The sequence below is a fragment of the Haplochromis burtoni genome, unplaced genomic scaffold (assembly GCF_018398535.1).
Source record: "Haplochromis burtoni strain Fernald_Lab_line unplaced genomic scaffold, NCSU_Asbu1 Contig_12, whole genome shotgun sequence".
Lineage (NCBI taxonomy): Eukaryota > Metazoa > Chordata > Actinopteri > Cichliformes > Cichlidae > Haplochromis > Haplochromis burtoni.
The window spans coordinates 3,377,972-3,396,924 of record NW_024582373.1 but is presented as its reverse complement, the minus strand read 5'-3'; the positions used below and the strand labels follow the sequence as shown (position 1 = coordinate 3,396,924).

Here is an 18,953-nt window from a genome sequence, read left to right as displayed (position 1 = left end):
CAAGTGCTGACAAGTATACCTGTCCTCCTTCTTTCTGTACAATGCAACTTAATTCACAGGTTGCCAGCATGTGTTTTTTCTGTAAAGATGGATGTGTATACTTCAAACAGCAGACACATTATCCTTCTTTTAAAAGCTGTGGATTACTTCAGCACCATTTCATGTAGTAAGCAGTTCATATTTATTAATGTTGTATATTTTGTATATATATTACTTGCACTTTTTTATTACATTTCAGCTTTTCTAAACTGAAAAATGCCTAATCAGGTTTGTCTTTTGTAAATTTCACACTGTTTAAACATTTCCTGAAGTGGCAGAATCTGTTTATATCAGGGGCATAAAATTTTGATGGTGAAGTTTTACAGCCATGCAGTTGTTTTATGCATCAGACAGCCATAAGACATGATTTGCATTCCTCTCTGTATGTAAATTTACTCATTTTATCTATAGCCATGTTTGAGCTCTGTTGATTTGTTTTATCTTGTTCATTTTTTTATTACTTTAACACACACTTTTGTATAGTGTGCACTCCCATGTCTTTTACAGCTTTGTAACTACTGATGTGGAAAATTGAACTTCTTTACAGCTCAGTGTATTCAGCCAAAGCTTTCCAAATCTGTTTGCCTTCTGTTGTGATGATTACTATAGAAAATTTTTATTTGTGAACCACTGTTGTCAATAAATGTATAATGAAGCTACAGTATTTTTGTATTATGTAACCCACGAATAAAGAGCATTTGTTTCTCTTTTCTTTTTTCCTTTTTATTATTGTGTTCAAATGAACTGCTGTATTTAGCCTGTATGAGGTTCCCAGTCATTAAACACAAACTTTGACTAAATGCCAGTAAAATGAACAAGTATAAAGTCAATGTCATATTTTTGAAAGCACTATTTTTTTTCTTTTATAATGGGGAAAATAAATTCTTTACGCTCTTAAAATAAACCAAAACGTCTTCTTTGTACTGTGTCACCGATATACTATTAATTTTCTATTTAAATTTGAGCAGTTTGCATTTTTTTTTCAGCGTTAGATTCTTTTCTGCCTCACATTTCTCGCGAGAGTTGGGGAATTACGTTTACGGAAGTTTACGTTCTGTTTTACCAAAACGTGCTGCTACTGGGTAGCAGCCGGTAGCAGCTCGCTTGCTATGCTCATACCTAGCAATTTAACAGACGCTCGCGATGTATTCCGCTTTAATTAATGCAGTGTTATCCAGCTCGCCTGACTACGACCTTCTTTTTGAGTCTCTTTCCTGGCCGAGTGAGTCGTGGCCAGACACGGAGCGGGTGGAGGCGCTGACAGCTTTCATTGAGGGACTCGGACCGCTTTTGATCGAGCCGGACTCGACCTCGTTTCCAGATGTAAAGAGACGCTGTGTTTTAGATAAAGTTGAGTCGGTCCTTTGGACCAAGTGTCTGCCTTTCCTCTCCAGAATTTCGGCTGAAGCAGGTGAAGGTGTGCGGTGCAGGGAGAGCACAGCAGCTGCGTGCAGACTACTGAGTGTGAGTGTACCTCTCTGTAACGAGGCTGTGTGCAGGCGAGTTTGTCAGTCCATCCTGCCCTCACTCCATCTGTCAGAGGAAGAGCTGACCTCTCCGGGAAGACTCAGTGTGGAGGTTGCGAGTGAAGTGGTAGCTGCTCTTCTGCCGTTTCTGGCAGCAGATGAACAGCTCACACATACCACCGTGTCTTCTAGTCTCTCTTCCATCAGGACACTCCCTGATGCACTGGTCTCCAAGCCAGTCAGGGTCATCTTAAGTCTGCTGAACTGCCTCAGCAGTGAGCGGTTAATAAGCATCCTCAAGCTCATCCTGGATGATCTATGCAGCTGGCACTCCACCAACCGCACTCCTGCGGTTACAGAGCGCACTCTGCTGTGTTTGACAGCCCTGTCAGACCACCTCCTTAAACCTCACCACCACCTTCCCTCTTCCTGCTGCTCTGACTCCGACCCTCGTCTGTCCCTTCAGTTCTGGAGGATGGTTCAGGATGGACTGATCCACAGAGACAGCGTGTCAAGAAAGAGAGCACTGTTCCTGCTGAAAAGGTGTGCAGCCCTGTCTGAAGAGGATGGATTAGACTGTCCTCTTTCTGCAACAGGGGAAGGTATAAAAAAAAACACGCACACACTGAAAGCAGACATTAGGCCAGTTTTAGGTTTACTGTTATTTTATGGCTTGTCAGACAACTTTTTTTCCTAAACTGTTGCAGATGAGAACTTGTTTAAATGGGCTTTCAGCAAGAGCAAGCTGCTCAGAGAGTTCTGGGAGGATTACGTACTGGTGATGGAGACTCTAGAGGAAAACCAAGTAGGATATCCTGCACCAGTGTTTGACTGCTTTTTCCAAGGAGGGATCTCGATACATCTGTTTTACTGTTCCTCCTCTCCCTCTGCAGATTCACGTGGTCCGGCCAGTTTTAAACAGGATAGACACACTGATCCAAACAACAGCGAATGATGATCAAGGCAAGGAAAAAACATTATTTCAGCCTTTTAAAAGTAGATTCGATGTAGCGAGTCTTCCAGCTTATTAGGCCTCTGTGAATGAAATGGGCTGAACTGATTATATCTTCTTTCTGAAGTACATAAGTCAAGTAGAAAATCCCTTGGTCAGTTTTTTCTCACTTAAATTCTTTGAAAAGTAAAGTATCTGTAAAGTAAGTGTGAAAGATCTCAGAGTGGTAGTTTGTTTCTAATGTTTCAGGTCAAGGACTCTTCCACCCCTCCTGGCTGCTGTGTGTGTACCAGCGCATGTTCCACAGTGAGAATAAATCCTTAATGCGAGAAGGAGTGTGTCATCTGCTCGAGCTCCGGGTTCTTCAGCAGCCGACTTTTGCTTTGGCCTTTTCTCAGGTAGACTTAATTTGTTCCTTGGCTCTTGATTGTTTTCATTCAGTACAAAGTTAAAAGCGTGCATTAAAGTTTCCTCTTCTGTTGCTTTGCTCTTAAGTTCATCGTTGGCCCCTTTATGGATGTTCTCTCGGAAACATCCCTCTTCCACAGGTGAGAATATAACATTCATTAACAATTGGAAGTAATAGTAATGCAGGGATTATTATGTTAAGTACTGCTTTGCACTAGAGATGGCACGATACCACTTTTTTATGTCCGATACCGATATCATAAATTTGGATATCTGCCGATACCGATATGAATCCGATATAGTGTTTTTTAATCAACAAAACTGTTTTTTTAAAATATCTTGCTGCATTTTGCAGCTGCAAGTTCATACTCAAGTTTAAAACAACAACTACACTAAAGCTATTCTGTTATACCTGTATAGCAAAAAAAATATTTCATAGTTCAGCAATACTGATCAATCTAATAAACTTAAACCTACACCATCCTCCCTATTCTGGTATTTTAAAGAGTACTTAGCGTAAATATTAAGCAACCTAACTAATAGGGTTCCAACTCCCAGCAACAACAAAAATAAATAAATAAAAAATAGGGAACCACCCCTCACGCTCCACCTCATGATGCTTAATCGACGTAATCAACCTTAATTTGATGCAGTGTGAAAAAAATGCACAGAAATCAATTATTTTTCAAGAAATATTAAATAGATTCAACATCTTTCTTCAACAAAATTGCAGACTGCACAGATGGTACCTTCCCAAAGGAAAAAGTACTATAGCTTACTAGGGTATATATATTAGACTTAATAGTTACTATATACAGTAATTGACTTCTATTCATTTTACATCAAATTAAAACTTTGGGTGTCAGATAATTATTTATTAAAAGCTAGACATTTTAAATGAGAATAAGAAAGAAAAGTATGTCTTTGTGCCCCCTTTTCCCTGTTAATGCCCTATCGGCCCCCCTGGCTAAACTTTGCTAGATCCGCCCCTGCACAGTTACCAGCCGTCAGCTACGTAGAAAAAGATCCTGGTGTAGAAAGTAATATTAAATAAATTCTAACAACAGCTTATCAAGCTTAAACGTGCTGCTGTTGTTCAGCCGCTGGTTTCCTCTTTCTGGTGCAAAGTGGACCAAAAACAAACAAGAGAGACTCGCGACAGAAAAGCCGATCAGCTGATCATTAGCAGTTTCACGATTGAAGTAGCAGCCGGAGAGCGAGAGGCAGTCGCTCGTTAAGCTTAACGCAGGAATGCTTTACAAAGATTCAGAGATGGACTTACACACTTGCTTTACTTCTCTCGGGGATAACTTTGTCGGAGATGAAATGCCAGGTTGCTAGCGAAGCTCCAAATGCTATCCAGACCACCGACAGGTCCCGCATGCCACAGCGCTCTATCACGTGATGCATACTGCTCCGACGTGCTAACGTTCTGAGGTGAGTTACGGCGTATGTGAGGTGCTTTCGTGATATTTAATGGATCGGATTACATTTTTTATTTTTCTCCGATATCCGATCCAGTAATTTAGGTCAGTATCGGACCGATACCGATACGTAATATCGGATCGGTCCATCTCTACTTTGCACTAGCCTTAATTAACCCAGCTTCTTTCCACATATAGGTCAGTTGGTCAGAGTGTGGGAGACTGTCCCGAACTGGGGGTTAAACTTGAAGTCTTTCTGGCTACCTTCTTCAGTAGCCTGCCAACAGAGCATAGAGGTAAAGGGTCACAGAAGCCACAGCGAACACTTATGAACAAAGTCCTCTCACAGCTCATGGTTAAATTGCTAAATCCACCTCTGACTACTGTGTTCACATTGTAGGTTATGTCTTGCTTCAGCTGATTCAGCAGCTGGGCTCCAAACACTGGTGTGCAGTTCCCCTCCTCTTCCTCTGTCAGGCCCTGTCCAAACTTCCCCCATGTCCACTACTGGGGACCAGCGGGCTCACTGCTCTGAGGTAACTTACAGTGGTTACACTTAGACATACTCTGTCGAAGCTGGTGACACTTAATAAAGTGGTCATTGTGTGTCTTTTGTCTGTACAGGGACGTCCTACGCTGCACCATGATCACTCATCAAGTCCTCTTAAGAGGAGCTGCCCAGTGCTTCCTGCTGAACAGTGCCCTCTCTCTCACAGTTGTGGTAAGACAGAAGTGCGACACAAAATACTGGACTCTTTATTAAGCACATCTTCCAAGTACTGAGTTGATCAAGCTTTTGTTGTTCTACGACCAAAAAATCTGATATTTTGGTCTATATTGCCATGACAGCATCACATGGATGTGTTTACTTTAATTTACTCTTTTTATCGATCTCTTCTACTAGATTTTCTGTAAGACTATAGCTTAAGTTATTCAGTCCAATAGCTGAGCTTTTGTCTTTTGTTTTTTTTGTCAGAGTGAAGTTACCCTCGATGATGTTTTTAGCTTCCTGACGCATTTCCGTGCAGACGAGTCGCTGTGTAGAGGGACGCAGCTTTGGAAGCAGGTACGCTGTATCAACAATGGAACATGATTCAGATTGCAAACTGTGATTACCTAATCATTATCCTACATGTTGGGGCATCACTGCAGCTGTGTGCTTGGCTGTTGGAAAATGAAGGCAGTTTCAAGCCCAGGATTACAGATGAAGATTGCACTGGTGCTTTAACGAGTAAGGAAACCATAAGAGCTTATGTTCAAGGCGAAATAGTCTCCTATCTTCGAGTCCCAGCTAGCACAGGTGAGTCTGAAGTGATACAGTCGCTGTATCTGCTGGTTTGGTGTGTGTATATTTTAAGGCTTTTTATCTTCTCCCAGGTCAGACCGAGAGGTTACCTGACTCCAGGGAGGCCGATAAGTTGGCCAGAGCTATTCTGCTGTGTGTGGACATGGAGAGGGGTCAATCTGGGGCAGAGATCAGCAACACCCTGGAGTCACTTTTATCACCACTGCTGGAGACCCTGAGCAGAGTCAGCACCAATATCTACTTGCCTCTGCGTAAGAGTGACAAGAGCCTGCAGCTGGTGCTCAGACTGTTCCAGCTCGGAGAAATCCCAAGGAGTCAACAGGACGGAGCGGAGCAAGGTTTGCAAGGATAGCGCTGAATTATTGTCCGAGCTGTTCTATCTGATTTTTTTTTTTAAATTCACTGAACAAATCATTAAACCTGTCCTCCCAAATTATTATTTGGTGTTATATTGTATAACATACGTCCTTGTAAATGTCACTTTTACATCTGTTTATTTGATGGTGAGAGATCTGCATATTTTATCTTTTTCTTTCATCTATTGGTGACATTTATGATATCAGATTAAAGTGGGCTGTATGTGGCGTGCGATGGGAAATGAGTTTGATATCACTGCCTTTGATTATTAAGCTGTTTTTCCCAGTACTTCTGCTACCTCTTTATTAGGAAACACTGGACATTTATATTGATTTATAGTTTGATTTTATCCCTTTATTTTTTGAGTATTTTGTCCAGAACCGTCGCTGTCATGTTCATTACATTCCACCTCTCTCTCTGTTTCACAGGGGACAGTGTGATGGTATCTACTGAGATGGCGATTTTAAGGCTTCTTGATCCCATCCAGGAGTTCATCTTTAGGCGGCTGTGTGGGGAATTGCAGGAGGTATTTAGCAAGTCAAGCAGGCCAGTCTCAGTCCAATTACACAGATGCCCCTGGTGGCCAACTCTGACATCTGCACGTATGTTGTCTGTTTTTTTTAACAGGTGTTTGATATCGAGCGAGCAGAGCTCTATCTTTATGTCCTGAGGCAGCTGGTTGTCATGTGTCGCTCTATGCCACAATACCACAACAAGATTCCTCACAGTGGTTTCTCTAAACTGATTAAGTACGGGCTCACAGTCCTGCGAGAACCAGACCAGCAGGTACCAACCTAAACTTTAATGTCTCTCTCATTAGGCAGGATTTCAGTCACCATTTTGATTGTTTCACTGATTGTTGTTGCCAGGTCCCCTCTTTAGCATACCAGGTAACTAGAGCAGTTACTATGGCGTCGCTGGCCACGGTGTGTGGTGTTATGGAGCATGAAGTGATTGACAAACAACCAGAGACAGTTTCTGCTCTGAAATCACTGAATGAATACTTCTACAGCCCAAAGCTGCCTTCCTCACACAGTCAGACATCTCTAGGAAATGTCAATCAATGTCTACTGAAACCAGAGACAATAGACTGGTTAGTGGAAGCCGTTTTTTTATTTTTTTTTTAACTAAAGTAACTAACTAAAGACTTTAATTCAGATGAATATAAGTTCTCGGCTGCCGTAATGAGCGATGGGCCTGTTTCTTCTTTTGGTAGTGATCTGGAAGTTCAAGATCTGCTACAGGACTGGGGACGCTTCTCTGCCAACTTTATGCGAGACCAGTGGATTTGTCTGAATTTCCTGATTAAGGCTTTTGGAATTCCTGAGTCTGTAGAAGCAGCTGAGACTCTCAAGGCTGCTTTGAGTTGCAGTGTGGAGGCCCTGGCTCTCCTGCCCAGTGACTTGGTGCTCCCTGTATTCACCTTTATGGAGACAGTCCTGCCGCAAGTGAGGCTCATTTCATATCAGTCATTTTCTTCCAGTTTTTATATGAATAATTTGTTATAAACTAACTGCCAATGAAGCGATTTCCTCATGGTGCGTCTGTTGTGGTGACATTTGATTCCAGTTAGTGCGTGATGAAGAGGCCCTGTGTGTGGAGGCTGTGAGTCTGAGCTGGGAGCTGGTACAAGGCCTGAGCACTAATGCCAATGACTTCTGGCCAGCACTTAAAGGCTTCATCTCCACGGCTTTCCACCATAAACTGCTTCAGCTGACACAAGCTCAGTCTCCGACCCTGGCGGCCACTTTGAAACAGGTGATTCACCTCACAGCAGGAAAGGAAGCGAGACAGAAATTTGGACTTTGAAAATGTAATTTCAATAATGAAATATTAATATTTGTTGTGTCTGTGTTTGTTTTTAGATCGCCCGTGATCTGATGGAGTTGTCTCAGTCAAAGAGTGGAGTTTTTGGCGTACTGCTTCAACACTGCTGTCAGATGTGGCTGCCTGCAGGTGGAGGCAGCGGTGACCAGGCCGACACGGTGTTTTCTAGTATTTTCAACCACATCAGCATAATTACAGAAGCTTGTGTTTACGGTCCAGTGTTCAGGAGAGATCAACGGTAAGGCTTAGCCGCATTTTTCACATTTATTTAGTAGCTTCTTAGAGCTGTTTTAACTATTTAATCGTGCTCTTTCCAAGACTCGTCCAGGATGTCCAAATATATGTGGAGCAACTTGGTGAAAAGTGTGCAGCTAATGTCGCAGTAACGAGGTAAACAATTCAGTGACAGCTCACTTCTTATTGATATGATTTATAATAGTGCCACTAGAGGTCTCTCTTGCTGTGTGGATGTTTCCACAGCTGAACAACTGTTTTTATTTTCCAGTGATAACAGAGATGATCAGTTGCCTCGCACATGTGTTCTGGCTTTCCTGTGCCACCTGGATTCTTCTAATCTCCAGCATCAAAGACTAATGGAGGAAGTGGCAATGGAGCTGTTGAAAAAGGTGCGTTTGGCCTTGTCAGGTTCACAGCAGTGTGTTTTGGGTTTTTTTGTGGTGTGGTGAGACTCCAGGTCTACATGACTGCCAGCAATCAAACTTCCAAAGTGGATCGTTGTATGATGATAGTTTTGGTTTTTTCTACTTTTTATCCATCAGTTGTGACTGATTGGAGCTCACAAATATATGCAAATTAATATATACAGGCATTAAATTGAAGTTAAACTCTTTCACAGCTTTCAAAGAAAATCAGAATGCGGAATTAGCCTTAGAGCTTATTCCACGGCGAGGATTTGTTATCCGTCCATCCTGTCACAGTTCACAAGAATTATTAACCCACAGTTTTGGTCATAATTTGGTCACACAATGATCATCTCATAGATGTTCACCCAAATTCTGCTCAAGATCAAGGTGACACTTGTCGTTTTATGGGCAATAACCTGGGAATTGCGATGGATTGTGGACCAGATGAGCTCCTGATTCTTTTAAATAAATGGCGAAGTAGCAGTTACAACCACTTTGCATCCTTTCCCATGATTTTTGTTTCATTTCTACAGGATAATGATATATCAAGGTCAAAAGTGCGTTACTACAGCAACTCCCTGCAACATCGTGTTAAAAACCGAGTATGGCAAACACTGCTGCTGTTGCTGCCCAAACTCCGAGAGGTAAGATAGTCACACACTCACCTTAAATCTTCCAGGATCGACTGATCCTCTCTGTGAGTGACTGCGCTTTCATCTGCAGGAGTTTGTTGCCACGTTGTGGGGTCGTGTGTTTGAAGCGGGATTTTGCAGTAACCAGGCTTCTGTCAAGTACCTGATCGAATGGATGATGATTCTGATCCTTGTCCGATATCCACAACACACTGACAGCTTTTGGTCCTGCTTCAGCCTGGTGAGCTCCAGCTCTTTCAAACTCTGTAGAACTGGAGGGAATGGTTTTTCATTCTAAATTAAATTATAAACCACTTCTGGTGCTTGTTTCTGTGCAGGATCACGAAAAGACTAAGACGAGCGTCTGCACTTTCTTATCTGTTCTCGTACATTTCAGTGTCATCTTTCCTAATCTTGAAGAAAAGGTAGTATCTCTAATTATTTTTTCCCACCCAGACAGTATTTGTTTTTATTATCAACTCTTGAGTATTCACATTGTGTTTTTTCTTTTATATCTTAAGGCGGCGCAGTTGCGAAAAGCACTAGACGTCATCCTGCAGTCGTGTTTTAACCATAACTTCAGCGTGCGCCTGTATGCCTTACTGGCTCTGAAAAGGGTGTGGAGCCTGGCGGAAAACCACGTGGAAGAGGCAGATGGTTTAGGGGGGCTTTCCTCTGTGATCAAGGCCTGTCTGAACCAGGCTGAAGCCATGCAGAGCACTGGGTGAGAGCAGAGCGGTTCAAATGTTGGCAGGTTTTGTTCTTTGCATCAGGCTAATGTGCTTTAGTACATATTTGCTGTCTCACATGTAGAAATGCCAACAAAAACTGGACGAGGATTCAGGAGCACTTCTTCTTTGGTGCCTTTCATCCAATCAGGGATTACAGTATTGAGGTACGCTATTTTGCAATTAAATCCTGCTAAAATATAGTAACACAGTCTAACATGCTTGTTTTCTTTCTTATTTTGCTTTCCTAGACAATATTCTGTACGTTTCCCAGTCTTTCTGAGTTGGCTGATGATGAGTGGATACCACCCTGGAAATTTGAGAAACTCTCATATTTCTCAGAAGGTCCATCTTTGCCTTTGAGAAATCCTGCTCTTGATCTGAACCAGCTTCAACCTGGAGACTGGATCCAGCAAGACAGAAGTACAGTAGTAGCAGTAGTAGTAGTAACACTCTTAAGCACCAGTCAGTGATAAGGTTTCTCTTATTGACCGTCATGGCTTTATGTCTTCCAGGTGAGCAGGATAAGGAGGAACGCTGGGCTGAGGTGCAAAAGAAGATCACGCCCTGGAGACTGGGCATCCAGGAGCAGGAGCCTGAACTTCAGCTGGTTCCACCACAGAGGGCTGCTAGACTGGGAAAACTGCACGGTGCCTTGCTGGTTGTGGCCTCGCTTATCGACAAGCCCACCAATCTGGGAGGTCAGGAGCACCACACATCAATGTATTATTGTACATTTTTGGTTACTAGTACGGGTTACGTTTAGGGAGCGAGTAAGCAGAGTTGTTTTCTGCAGCTGCAATTTACAGATGGCCCCTGAACACCTCACATGTAGACAGTAGGTAGACAGCTGTAGAGATATATACACACAACATGTGCGTGTTGCTGCTAGTAAACACAAAGTGAGCTGTTAAATAATAAATCATTTAACCAACTTTTATTACTTTTATTGTTTATTTTGAGAGCACCACAATTTTACTGCAGTTTCCACAGATTGAGAACTTGAGGTCGCGAGTAGCATGACCACAATTGACTCATATTGCCCTTATGTCCTAAATGCAGCCAATCAGGAGTTTCGAAACCACAAGTGAAAACTCCTTTTAGCTAGATTATGAGAGCTGCTTTTCCAGAATGACTTGAAATGACTCTGCACTTCCCTGGATCTCTGCTCTCAGTTTTACCTTGTGTGGAAGCCCCTCCCCCTGCACAAACCCCTTACACAATGTCAGTGTATTTCTGTTTCGTAACAATGATATAGAAGAACAGAGAAACACATCCATTTGAACCATCTTATCTGGTTTTACACGGTTTTGCACCTGCCTTCATCAAGCACATAATATATGTTCTCTGGAAGTGTACTCGAGTGCTGTTGTCTCAGGTGATAAGGCACGAACACAATGAGAATTTGTTTATAGAGGAAAAAGATTTTTTAAGCCAATATTGATACTGTGTAATGCAAGAAAGACTGTTAGCCTGGTCCTTCTGTAAATGTTTTACTTTGAATCCCAGACTCAATTTGCATCTCTTTGTACACACAGTGGTGTTCTAGGAAACTCAAAACTGGAACAGTCTTTTTATTAACCTCCTGTGTCATGGAGCATTTTTATTTTAAAAAAAAAACCCCACCCAAATCAAACATACTGTCTTTGTCGCTGCAGGTCTCTGCCGGACTTGTGAAATATTCGGTGCCAGCGCTCTGGTTCTGGATAGCCTCCGCCACGTGAATGACAAAAACTTCCAGTCCCTGAGCGTCTCAGCTGAGCTGTGGCTTCCTTTGTTAGAGGTGATGTGCAGAAAATAAACTTATTTTGACGAAAAGTGCACATGGTTAGATTAAGGTTAAAATAGATTGTCAGGATCTCACACACACACACAGAATATCCAGACAGCAGTAGAAATAATGCTGTTTATTCAGTTAATCCGTAGATATGCATTATTGAGAGTTACAGTAGCTCTGTATTTAAAGGCCCACGTGTCTAAAAGGTTCATTCTTTTTGTACTGTTTGGGAATTTTAATGATGGATGTACCATAACACTCTGAATATAGAGGCCTTTTTAATACATGTATTTAATTTAAACAGTGGTTCACAAAACTCTGACAGCACTACTAAATAAAAGTAAAAATGTTTTTTATATTGAGTACAATAAATAGTGAGCAGTAACTTCTGGGCTCAGTGTAATAAAATGTGACTGACTGCGATGAAGCAGTGAGTCAGGTGATAAAGTGGTAAATGTTTTTGAAATATCCTGAAGAAACTCAACTCCAGGTTGCTTTTGATGGCAACTCAGCACAAAGTGTGACTAAAACACAGGGAACACTCTAAGGTACATATACATGCAGACCATTTGTCATCATTAAGCTCTTTTTTTGCCTTGTGATGGGTTTTGGTGGGTTTTTTAGTGCTTGCCATATATGTTAGAATTAGAATATATGATTGTATTATGCAGCAAAACTGGAGACTGTCACAGACAATTTGATACATCATTCCCTGGAGGAAACAATATTTGGACTTTTGCTGAAAATTAAAAATGCTCGATCATTCTCAGCACGACTGCCTGTGATCTTTACTGTAGAACCTGTGAATACGTGCAAAAAAGGGATGTAAGTGACTAATAGATCTTCTGGGCCAGCTGTGTAAATTGCACAAAGCTCCTCTCAGAGAGGATGCAGTATTGGATGCAGTATCCTGCTGCTGTGATGATGTTCAAGTCATAAAATCTCACATTCTAAACTGAGCTCAAGTCTTTTTAAGATTTGTATGCAAGTTTGCCCTACATCTGGTATTGATGTAAAAGTGCTTTCAATTTAATTCCAGGCAACTGGTGCATTTCCTCAGGAAAAACTAAATTGGTCTGAAACATCTTTTAATCCACTGTAAGGAGCAGAAAAATCTGCTGTTGATATCACAGCATGAAAGTCTGTAGCAGAAGGGTACTGAATTTACCGTCCTTATAAATATACGAGGACAGTTTATCACAGCTTGATTGTTGGAATTGTTGTTTTAAAAGAATATTTGTGTAAACAATCTCTAAAATCTTACACTGTTTCTGTCCTTTAGGTGAAGCCAATGGAGCTCACTGAATTCTTGCAGGTGAAGAAGAGTGAAGGTTACTGCATTGTGGGAGTGGAGCAAACAGCCAACAGTCACAGCCTCCAGGAGTACCAGTTCCCTGAAAAGACCCTGTTGCTTTTAGGGTACGGCAGCTTTTAATTTTGTCACAGTCCAAAAAGGCTCTGTGTGGTGTTTTTCCATCATTCAGTTCCCTAAACCCAACCAGCTGTGCCTAAACATACGCAGGCCTCAGTGTTCCCATGCCATTGTGACTGTCACATAGATAACGGTTAGCGCTGACGAGGCCATTTCATTTTATCTCGCCAGTTTAGTGTGCGTCCCTGTGGGGTTTGCACATCTCCTCTCAATTGTGTACCTGTCTGGGCATGCTGAGATATAATTGGCTGTCCCCGAGAAGCAGAGGAAAAGCCATGAATTATACAGAACAGCACAAGCAGTGCAATGATTGAGAAATGTCTTAATTTTGGCCCAATTATTCCTATTAATTATTCCTAGTCGGTGCGTGTATTTGTTTTTACAGTTTGTAGCAAACTGAGGCATTAGAAGCTTGCGTGACAGGATTTTTTTAGCAGCCAGCCTCATTCTGTGCAGCTGCCCTGGCAGAGAGGGAGAGAGTAATAGTGCTGGCTTCTGTGTGGGTGTCTGGTTTTGTTCACCATTCAGGCAACTGAGGTGCGAGCAGCGCTGTTAGCTTAAGCACCCATGCGAGTGCTTTCACAGCTGCGCTCTCCTCAGCGCAGCATGGCCAAGCTGTAATTTCTCATCAGGTTGCTATTATGTCACCCACTTTCACAGCGAAGATAAATGTAGCTCATCAAATCACGCTTTCTTACTGTGCAGCACCCTCAGTAGAGACTGGGTCAAAGTCATTAAGTCTTTGCGTTTGCTTTGCTTGGCCTGTATTGCTGGAGCTCATTTGATTACAGTTTGAATTGGACTTGCACTCATTAGCTGTCTGTATTAAGAGCTTTTTCACTCATAATTGCAAAGACTTGAGAAATTGAAGGCTGATCCTGGTAAGAGCTCTTAAATGAAATGATATGGGTAGCGTCACAAAGCCACAGGAAAGTTTAAAAAAAAAAAAGCATCAGCTGCAGTAGACACTACCGTACATTTAATCATCAGTTGTTGTTATTAATCTCTGGTTCTTTGTCCCGTCGCTCTATCCTCACCCCCAAATGATCATGACAGACAGCTGTCCCCCCCCGAGGCCATGTCCACACTAATACGTTTTAGTTTTGGCCTTCCGTCCACACTGAGACGGTGTTTTCAGTCAAGGAAAACACAGCGTTTTGAAAATGCTCTCCAAAGAGGATAGATTTGAAAACGGCGTTTTCATGTGGCAGTGTGGACAGCGGAGCCTTTTCGAAAACAGTCATGTGACCAATTAAACTAAGATAGCGGAGGGGATTATACAGCAGTTGTTTTGTTTGCTCTCAATTTTGACAGCCCTGTTAAAGATTAATATCAGTCTGTTCATGCATCAGATAGCTTTTCTTCAAATTGTTTAATTCTCAATCGCTTTTGCAACTTTGTACTTTTGGGTTTCTCGCAGCAACAACTCCACCTCATTGTCAGTCCATTTTAAAAAAACTCGGTGCTTTTCCTCAACATTTTGCCGCGACGTTTTAAAGAGCCGGAAAGTAAATAAACGGCAGACTAAACGAGGCAGGCCAAATCTTCTTGCGTTTCACGCATGCGCTGTACTGGAACGTAAGCGTTTTCGGCCATTTCAATGTGGACGCATAACTCTGTGAAAACGACTGAAAACGATAGTCTGGACGCGGAGCGTTTTTAGACGAAGACGCCATTTTCAAATCTATACGGGCTAGTGTGGACGTAGCCTGAACCTCTGGTTCTGCCAGAGGTGTCTTCCTTTAAAAAGGGAGTTTTTCCTTCCCGCTTCTCTATGAGTGCTAGCTCATAGGGCATCGGCTGATTGTCGGGTTTTTCTTCTTGTTATTTTAGGGTCTTTAACTTACAATATAAAGCACCTTGAGGTGACTGTTGTTGTAATTTGGCGCTATATAAATATAATTGAACTGAATAGTATACTCACTAGTTGCATGCTGTGCAGGATGATTTCACAGAAGTTTTTGTGGAAAGGATGCGCAGCAAGTTCGCTAACTGAGGTGTAATTTAGTTATAAGATAGTAGCATATCCCAAATGCTCCACTTGCTGAAAATATAGTGAGTGGCCTTTCTCAAGAGGTTAAACTGGATTTGAGTAAAGATTTATGGTGCTCTCCTTTTATGTGAATTGAATTAGAGACGATTCATCTGAATGAAATTAATTTTAGTGTTAGATATTTATGTATGCTTTGTTACATTCTTCACTCTTTTCCCCTCTTTATTTTTCTTCCTTTTAGCAATGAACGTGAAGGTATTCCTGCCAACTTACTCCAAATGTTGGACGTGTGCGTGGAGATCCCTCAACAAGGCATCATCCGCTCACTCAACGTGCACGTGAGCGCTGCCCTGTTAATCTGGGAATACACGCGACAACATCTCAGCTCTGGCTCGGCAGAGGTCGACTCAAAACGCAGCTGATGAAGACACCTGATGCTGACCTCTCTTGCCGATCTCCTGAGAAAAGTATTTCCTGGGGAGACTTTAAATGAAGGCGTAAAGCTTCTTCACATCATGACCTCAAGGGCTTTCTGTCGAGACAGCGTGGTCAGGAGCCATCGGCGCTGCTCTCAGGCCTTAATGAGAGTCATGAATAAAGATCTGCCCTGGCTATTATGTCTAAATGTTCCACTCTGCTTGCTGTCATATTAATGAAGACAATGTCTGTGTTAGAAGAGCCAAAGCATCAATGGAAATTTTCCCCTTTGGAGGCTGACTATGGAGCTTTGGGACTGAATTATAATGACAGTATTCAATGAGATGTACTTAATCTTTAAATACTGCTTGGATTCTTCTAAATGTATAAATAAACATGACTCTTGTTTTTTATGTTGACCTGTATTTAATGATTTGTGATTTTCTATAACACATTCAGCACTGAAAGAGTTAAATAAGGTACAGCAGGTGCTCATACGTCCCCCTCCCTCCCCTTAAAACCTGCAGACCTTCCGGGCAGAGCAGGAGCAGATGGAGTAGCTTACATGCGATAACAGTTGTGTATTTTCCTGTGGAGACGGGCTTGTACTCGACTCATCATGTGAGGATAGTAGTTATTTGACTGGGATATGGACGATCCGGGTGGCTCCTGGTTGGAGCCCAGGTTGTTCCTGCAGGTAGCAACTACTGTGAGTGCAAACTGGACTGAAGGCTCGGAGCTGGGGGTGTCCAAGCAGACCCAGCTGGTCCTGGAGATCCTCATGGTGCTGATGTGTTTGGGCGCCGTGACAGGTACAGACTCATCTGCTGATACTTAATTGCCAATTAAGGTATTTTAATTACTAAAAATTTTGTGATCTTCTCATATCCATAAAGTGGAAAAAAAGCACTTTCAGTACCAGAACAATTCATTGATTGACACAGTAGAGCTTTAAAGATTTGTTAAAGGTAAATTTACCTGCATTTCAGTATTTTAGGTGTTTATAGGATCTTCTGTTAACATAGTGCTTGTAGTATCCACTAATTAGAATTAATTAATTTCTGCCTCTCTGTCTGAGTCACAAATAAAACAAATACTTTTTTTAATATCCACCCACTAGTCTGACCCGTGTGTCACGGCGTGTTTGTGCTTGTGTTGTTGTATTTCTGTGTAGGCAACATTCTTGTTATTGTTATTGTGGCTGCAACCAAAACTTTCCACTCGGTGACGTCGGTGCTCATCATGAACCTGGCCATCAGCGACCTCCTGGTGGGTATCGGGGTCATGCCGTTTGTTGCCCTGTCCGTCATGAACCGTGGATGGGTGGATTGCACGGTACGTCATCCGTGTCCAGTCTAGCGTGATTAAATTTTGTGCCAAAAAGTGATTGCTTGTAATTTAAACTGCTATAAATAACTCGTTGGTGGTTCATATGTGAAACATATGTCAAATGTATCCCTCATGAATGATATCACGTCATCTTGAGCAACAAACAACATTCCTGTAACAAGGTAGAAGCCGCAATCAGTTTTTGGCAGTGAGTTTTATGTATCCTTTATGTATGCAGTTAAAAAAAAATATTGTTGACTTGAAAAATGTCTCTTTTAAGAGCAATCTGGCCAAGAGGACAGTTGGAATTGCAACAAATGCGAAAATAGTTCTGTAAATATATTTTACGTGGACAAAAGGGAGCTGATTGATTATAATGTAAGTGCAATAACACAGTCACAAAGATACTTGAGAAACAGGCAATTTTGTAATTTTATATATAACCCCTTTGTAATACCTGTTCACCAAAGTCTGTTTAGCAACATACGTAACGATGTTACACATTAAAAAACACACGCAAACATTGGAAATCAGTTTTTGGCAGGCAATCAGTTTTTGGCACAACACCGGAAACGGCGTTTTTGCTTTGCTCCACTGTGTGCACGTGTGATGAGGTTGTGTCTCTGTCTGACAGGACCTCTGTTCGTATGTGGGTTACACCTCCTCTGTGTACTGCACAGCTTCTGTACTCACCCTGGCTGCCATTGCCCTCGACCGCTACCACTCCATCATAGACTGCTTGCGCTACAGCTCCCGCTGGACCCTGTGGAGAATTTGTGCTGTGGTCCTGTGGATCTGGTTGCAGGCGCTGGCCACCAGTTGCCCCCCACTGCTGGGCTGGAGCTCAGTCAGCTATGTGGACCCCATGTACAGCTGTGCAGTGAACTGGGCCAGCAGTCCTAGTTACACCGCTTTCATGGCTTTCCTCTCGTACGTCTTACCTGCAGTGGTCATCCTCTTCTGCTACGTGAACATTGTCAAGGTGGCCCGCAGCCACGCCAGGAGGATCCACACTCTCGAGGACTCCGTGCAGCGCTGCAGGACTCTCCCAGACTATGCTCCTGGGGATTCTTCCAATCAGCACAGCGGGTGCCACCACACCCCATCGACACTGATCTACCACATAAGTGGACAGTTTGTGTCTCAAGTTGGTACAGGGGAAGAAGATTATATCAACGATGCTCTTCCTGAAGCTACCACAGAGCAGAGAAGGTCGGCGTCCAGGCGCTTTTTCTCCTTCCTGGCTCAAAGTGCCTCCCAAGTTCCTCTCCAGAACTCCCAGCAGCATCACAGCCACCATGGTGTGGTCCGGCTCTTCATGGTCATCGCAGCCTTCTTCCTCTGCTGGACCCCTTACATAAGCGTGGCCCTTGTTCAGGCCACAGAAACTGCAATTTCAGGCCAGTCCACCCTAGTCCCAAACTCTGCTGTTACTTTCTCCTACTGGCTGGTGCTGTTGAACTCTGATATCAATCCTCTACTGTACGCACTGCTTAGCAAGCGTTTCCAAAACGCTCTTCAGGGACTCAGGCAAAAAATAAGCATTCGTCTGGGGAGCGTAGTGGGAAGGGGAAATGAGCTCAGACCAGAGGGAGACGATGGAAGGAGCAGCGAGCCCAGCACGCTGACCACAACCCATCCCGGGCTGGCCTCCAGCTCTGAGAGCAACAGATCATTGTGTTCTCACTCCATTTTCACAGTCAGCACCGACTTCAAACATCAGTCTGAGAAACATCTGTGCAGTGTGTGTCATCCTCAAAAGAGGTCTACGTGGCAAGATGCATCAAGTGACAGGAGAGCAGACTGCCTGCAGGTCCCCTCCCGGCCACAAGAGGGCAGCAGACTACCTTTTTCTGCTGTGACCGAGGAGCGGCAGGCCACTTTTTTCTATGGCCAGATAACAGTGAGAGTTGAGCATGATATTACTTAGTCAGGATACCCGTGGCGTCAGACATGAGACCACAGTTAACAACTATTTTATTATTTTATTTTTATCCGGCAATGAATTGATTGTTTGGTCAAGAAAATGTAAGAAAAATGGAAATGTCCATCCCATTTTGACCTAATTTCTGATTAATCTCCCTTTTTTTTTTTTTTGTCTGACCACCAGTCTTCAACCCAAGCAAACTGACGTTATTATCACAGAAGATCAGTAAAAAAAAAAAAAATCAAAGCTAACAAATAATTCATTTGTCCTAGAATTAAAAAAATGGAAGTAGTCA

The 18,953-nt window shown here is 42.6% G+C and overlaps 2 protein-coding genes across 2 annotated transcripts; both read left to right on the top strand.

Annotated features, from left to right (window-relative positions):
• Positions 1 to 74: 74 nt before the first annotated feature.
• On the top strand, positions 75 to 16,302 carry tarbp1 (TAR (HIV-1) RNA binding protein 1). Its single transcript, XM_005915472.3, has 29 exons — positions 75 to 2,107; positions 2,213 to 2,310; positions 2,399 to 2,468; positions 2,707 to 2,855; positions 2,953 to 3,005; positions 4,488 to 4,585; positions 4,690 to 4,825; positions 4,914 to 5,010; positions 5,266 to 5,355; positions 5,442 to 5,589; positions 5,667 to 5,933; positions 6,381 to 6,478; positions 6,580 to 6,738; positions 6,822 to 7,045; positions 7,169 to 7,400; positions 7,522 to 7,710; positions 7,818 to 8,017; positions 8,098 to 8,169; positions 8,285 to 8,405; positions 8,957 to 9,067; positions 9,147 to 9,296; positions 9,394 to 9,480; positions 9,577 to 9,779; positions 9,869 to 9,950; positions 10,035 to 10,206; positions 10,299 to 10,484; positions 11,442 to 11,566; positions 12,843 to 12,979; positions 15,227 to 16,302. The coding sequence occupies exons 1-29, from the start codon at positions 1,183 to 1,185 to the stop codon at positions 15,405 to 15,407; spliced, it is 4,860 nt and encodes a 1,619-aa protein (XP_005915534.1). The 5' UTR covers positions 75 to 1,182; the 3' UTR covers positions 15,408 to 16,302.
• LOC102302887 (5-hydroxytryptamine receptor 1D) lies at positions 16,052 to 18,661 on the top strand. Its single transcript, XM_005915550.1, has 3 exons — positions 16,052 to 16,214; positions 16,577 to 16,737; positions 17,366 to 18,661. The coding sequence occupies exons 1-3, from the start codon at positions 16,052 to 16,054 to the stop codon at positions 18,659 to 18,661; spliced, it is 1,620 nt and encodes a 539-aa protein (XP_005915612.1).
• The last annotated feature ends 292 nt before the right edge of the window (positions 18,662 to 18,953 follow it).

What these genes read in the sequence shown, in the direction of transcription:
- LOC102302887 (XM_005915550.1), top strand. Translation starts at nt 16,052, where the DNA reads ATGGACGATCCGGGTGGCTCCTGGTTGGAGCCCAGGTTGTTCCTGCAG. An exon ending in GTGTTTGGGCGCCGTGACAG is followed by an intron (nt 16,215 to 16,576) that starts GTACAGACTCAT and finishes ATTTCTGTGTAG; the next exon opens with GCAACATTCTTGTTATTGTT. An exon ending in GTGGATGGGTGGATTGCACG is followed by an intron (nt 16,738 to 17,365) that starts GTACGTCATCCG and finishes TCTGTCTGACAG; the next exon opens with GACCTCTGTTCGTATGTGGG.
- tarbp1 (XM_005915472.3), top strand. Translation starts at nt 1,183, where the DNA reads ATGTATTCCGCTTTAATTAATGCAGTGTTATCCAGCTCGCCTGACTAC. An exon ending in TGGAGACAGTCCTGCCGCAA is followed by an intron (nt 7,401 to 7,521) that starts GTGAGGCTCATT and finishes ATTTGATTCCAG; the next exon opens with TTAGTGCGTGATGAAGAGGC. An exon ending in AAGACCCTGTTGCTTTTAGG is followed by an intron (nt 12,980 to 15,226) that starts GTACGGCAGCTT and finishes TCTTCCTTTTAG; the next exon opens with CAATGAACGTGAAGGTATTC.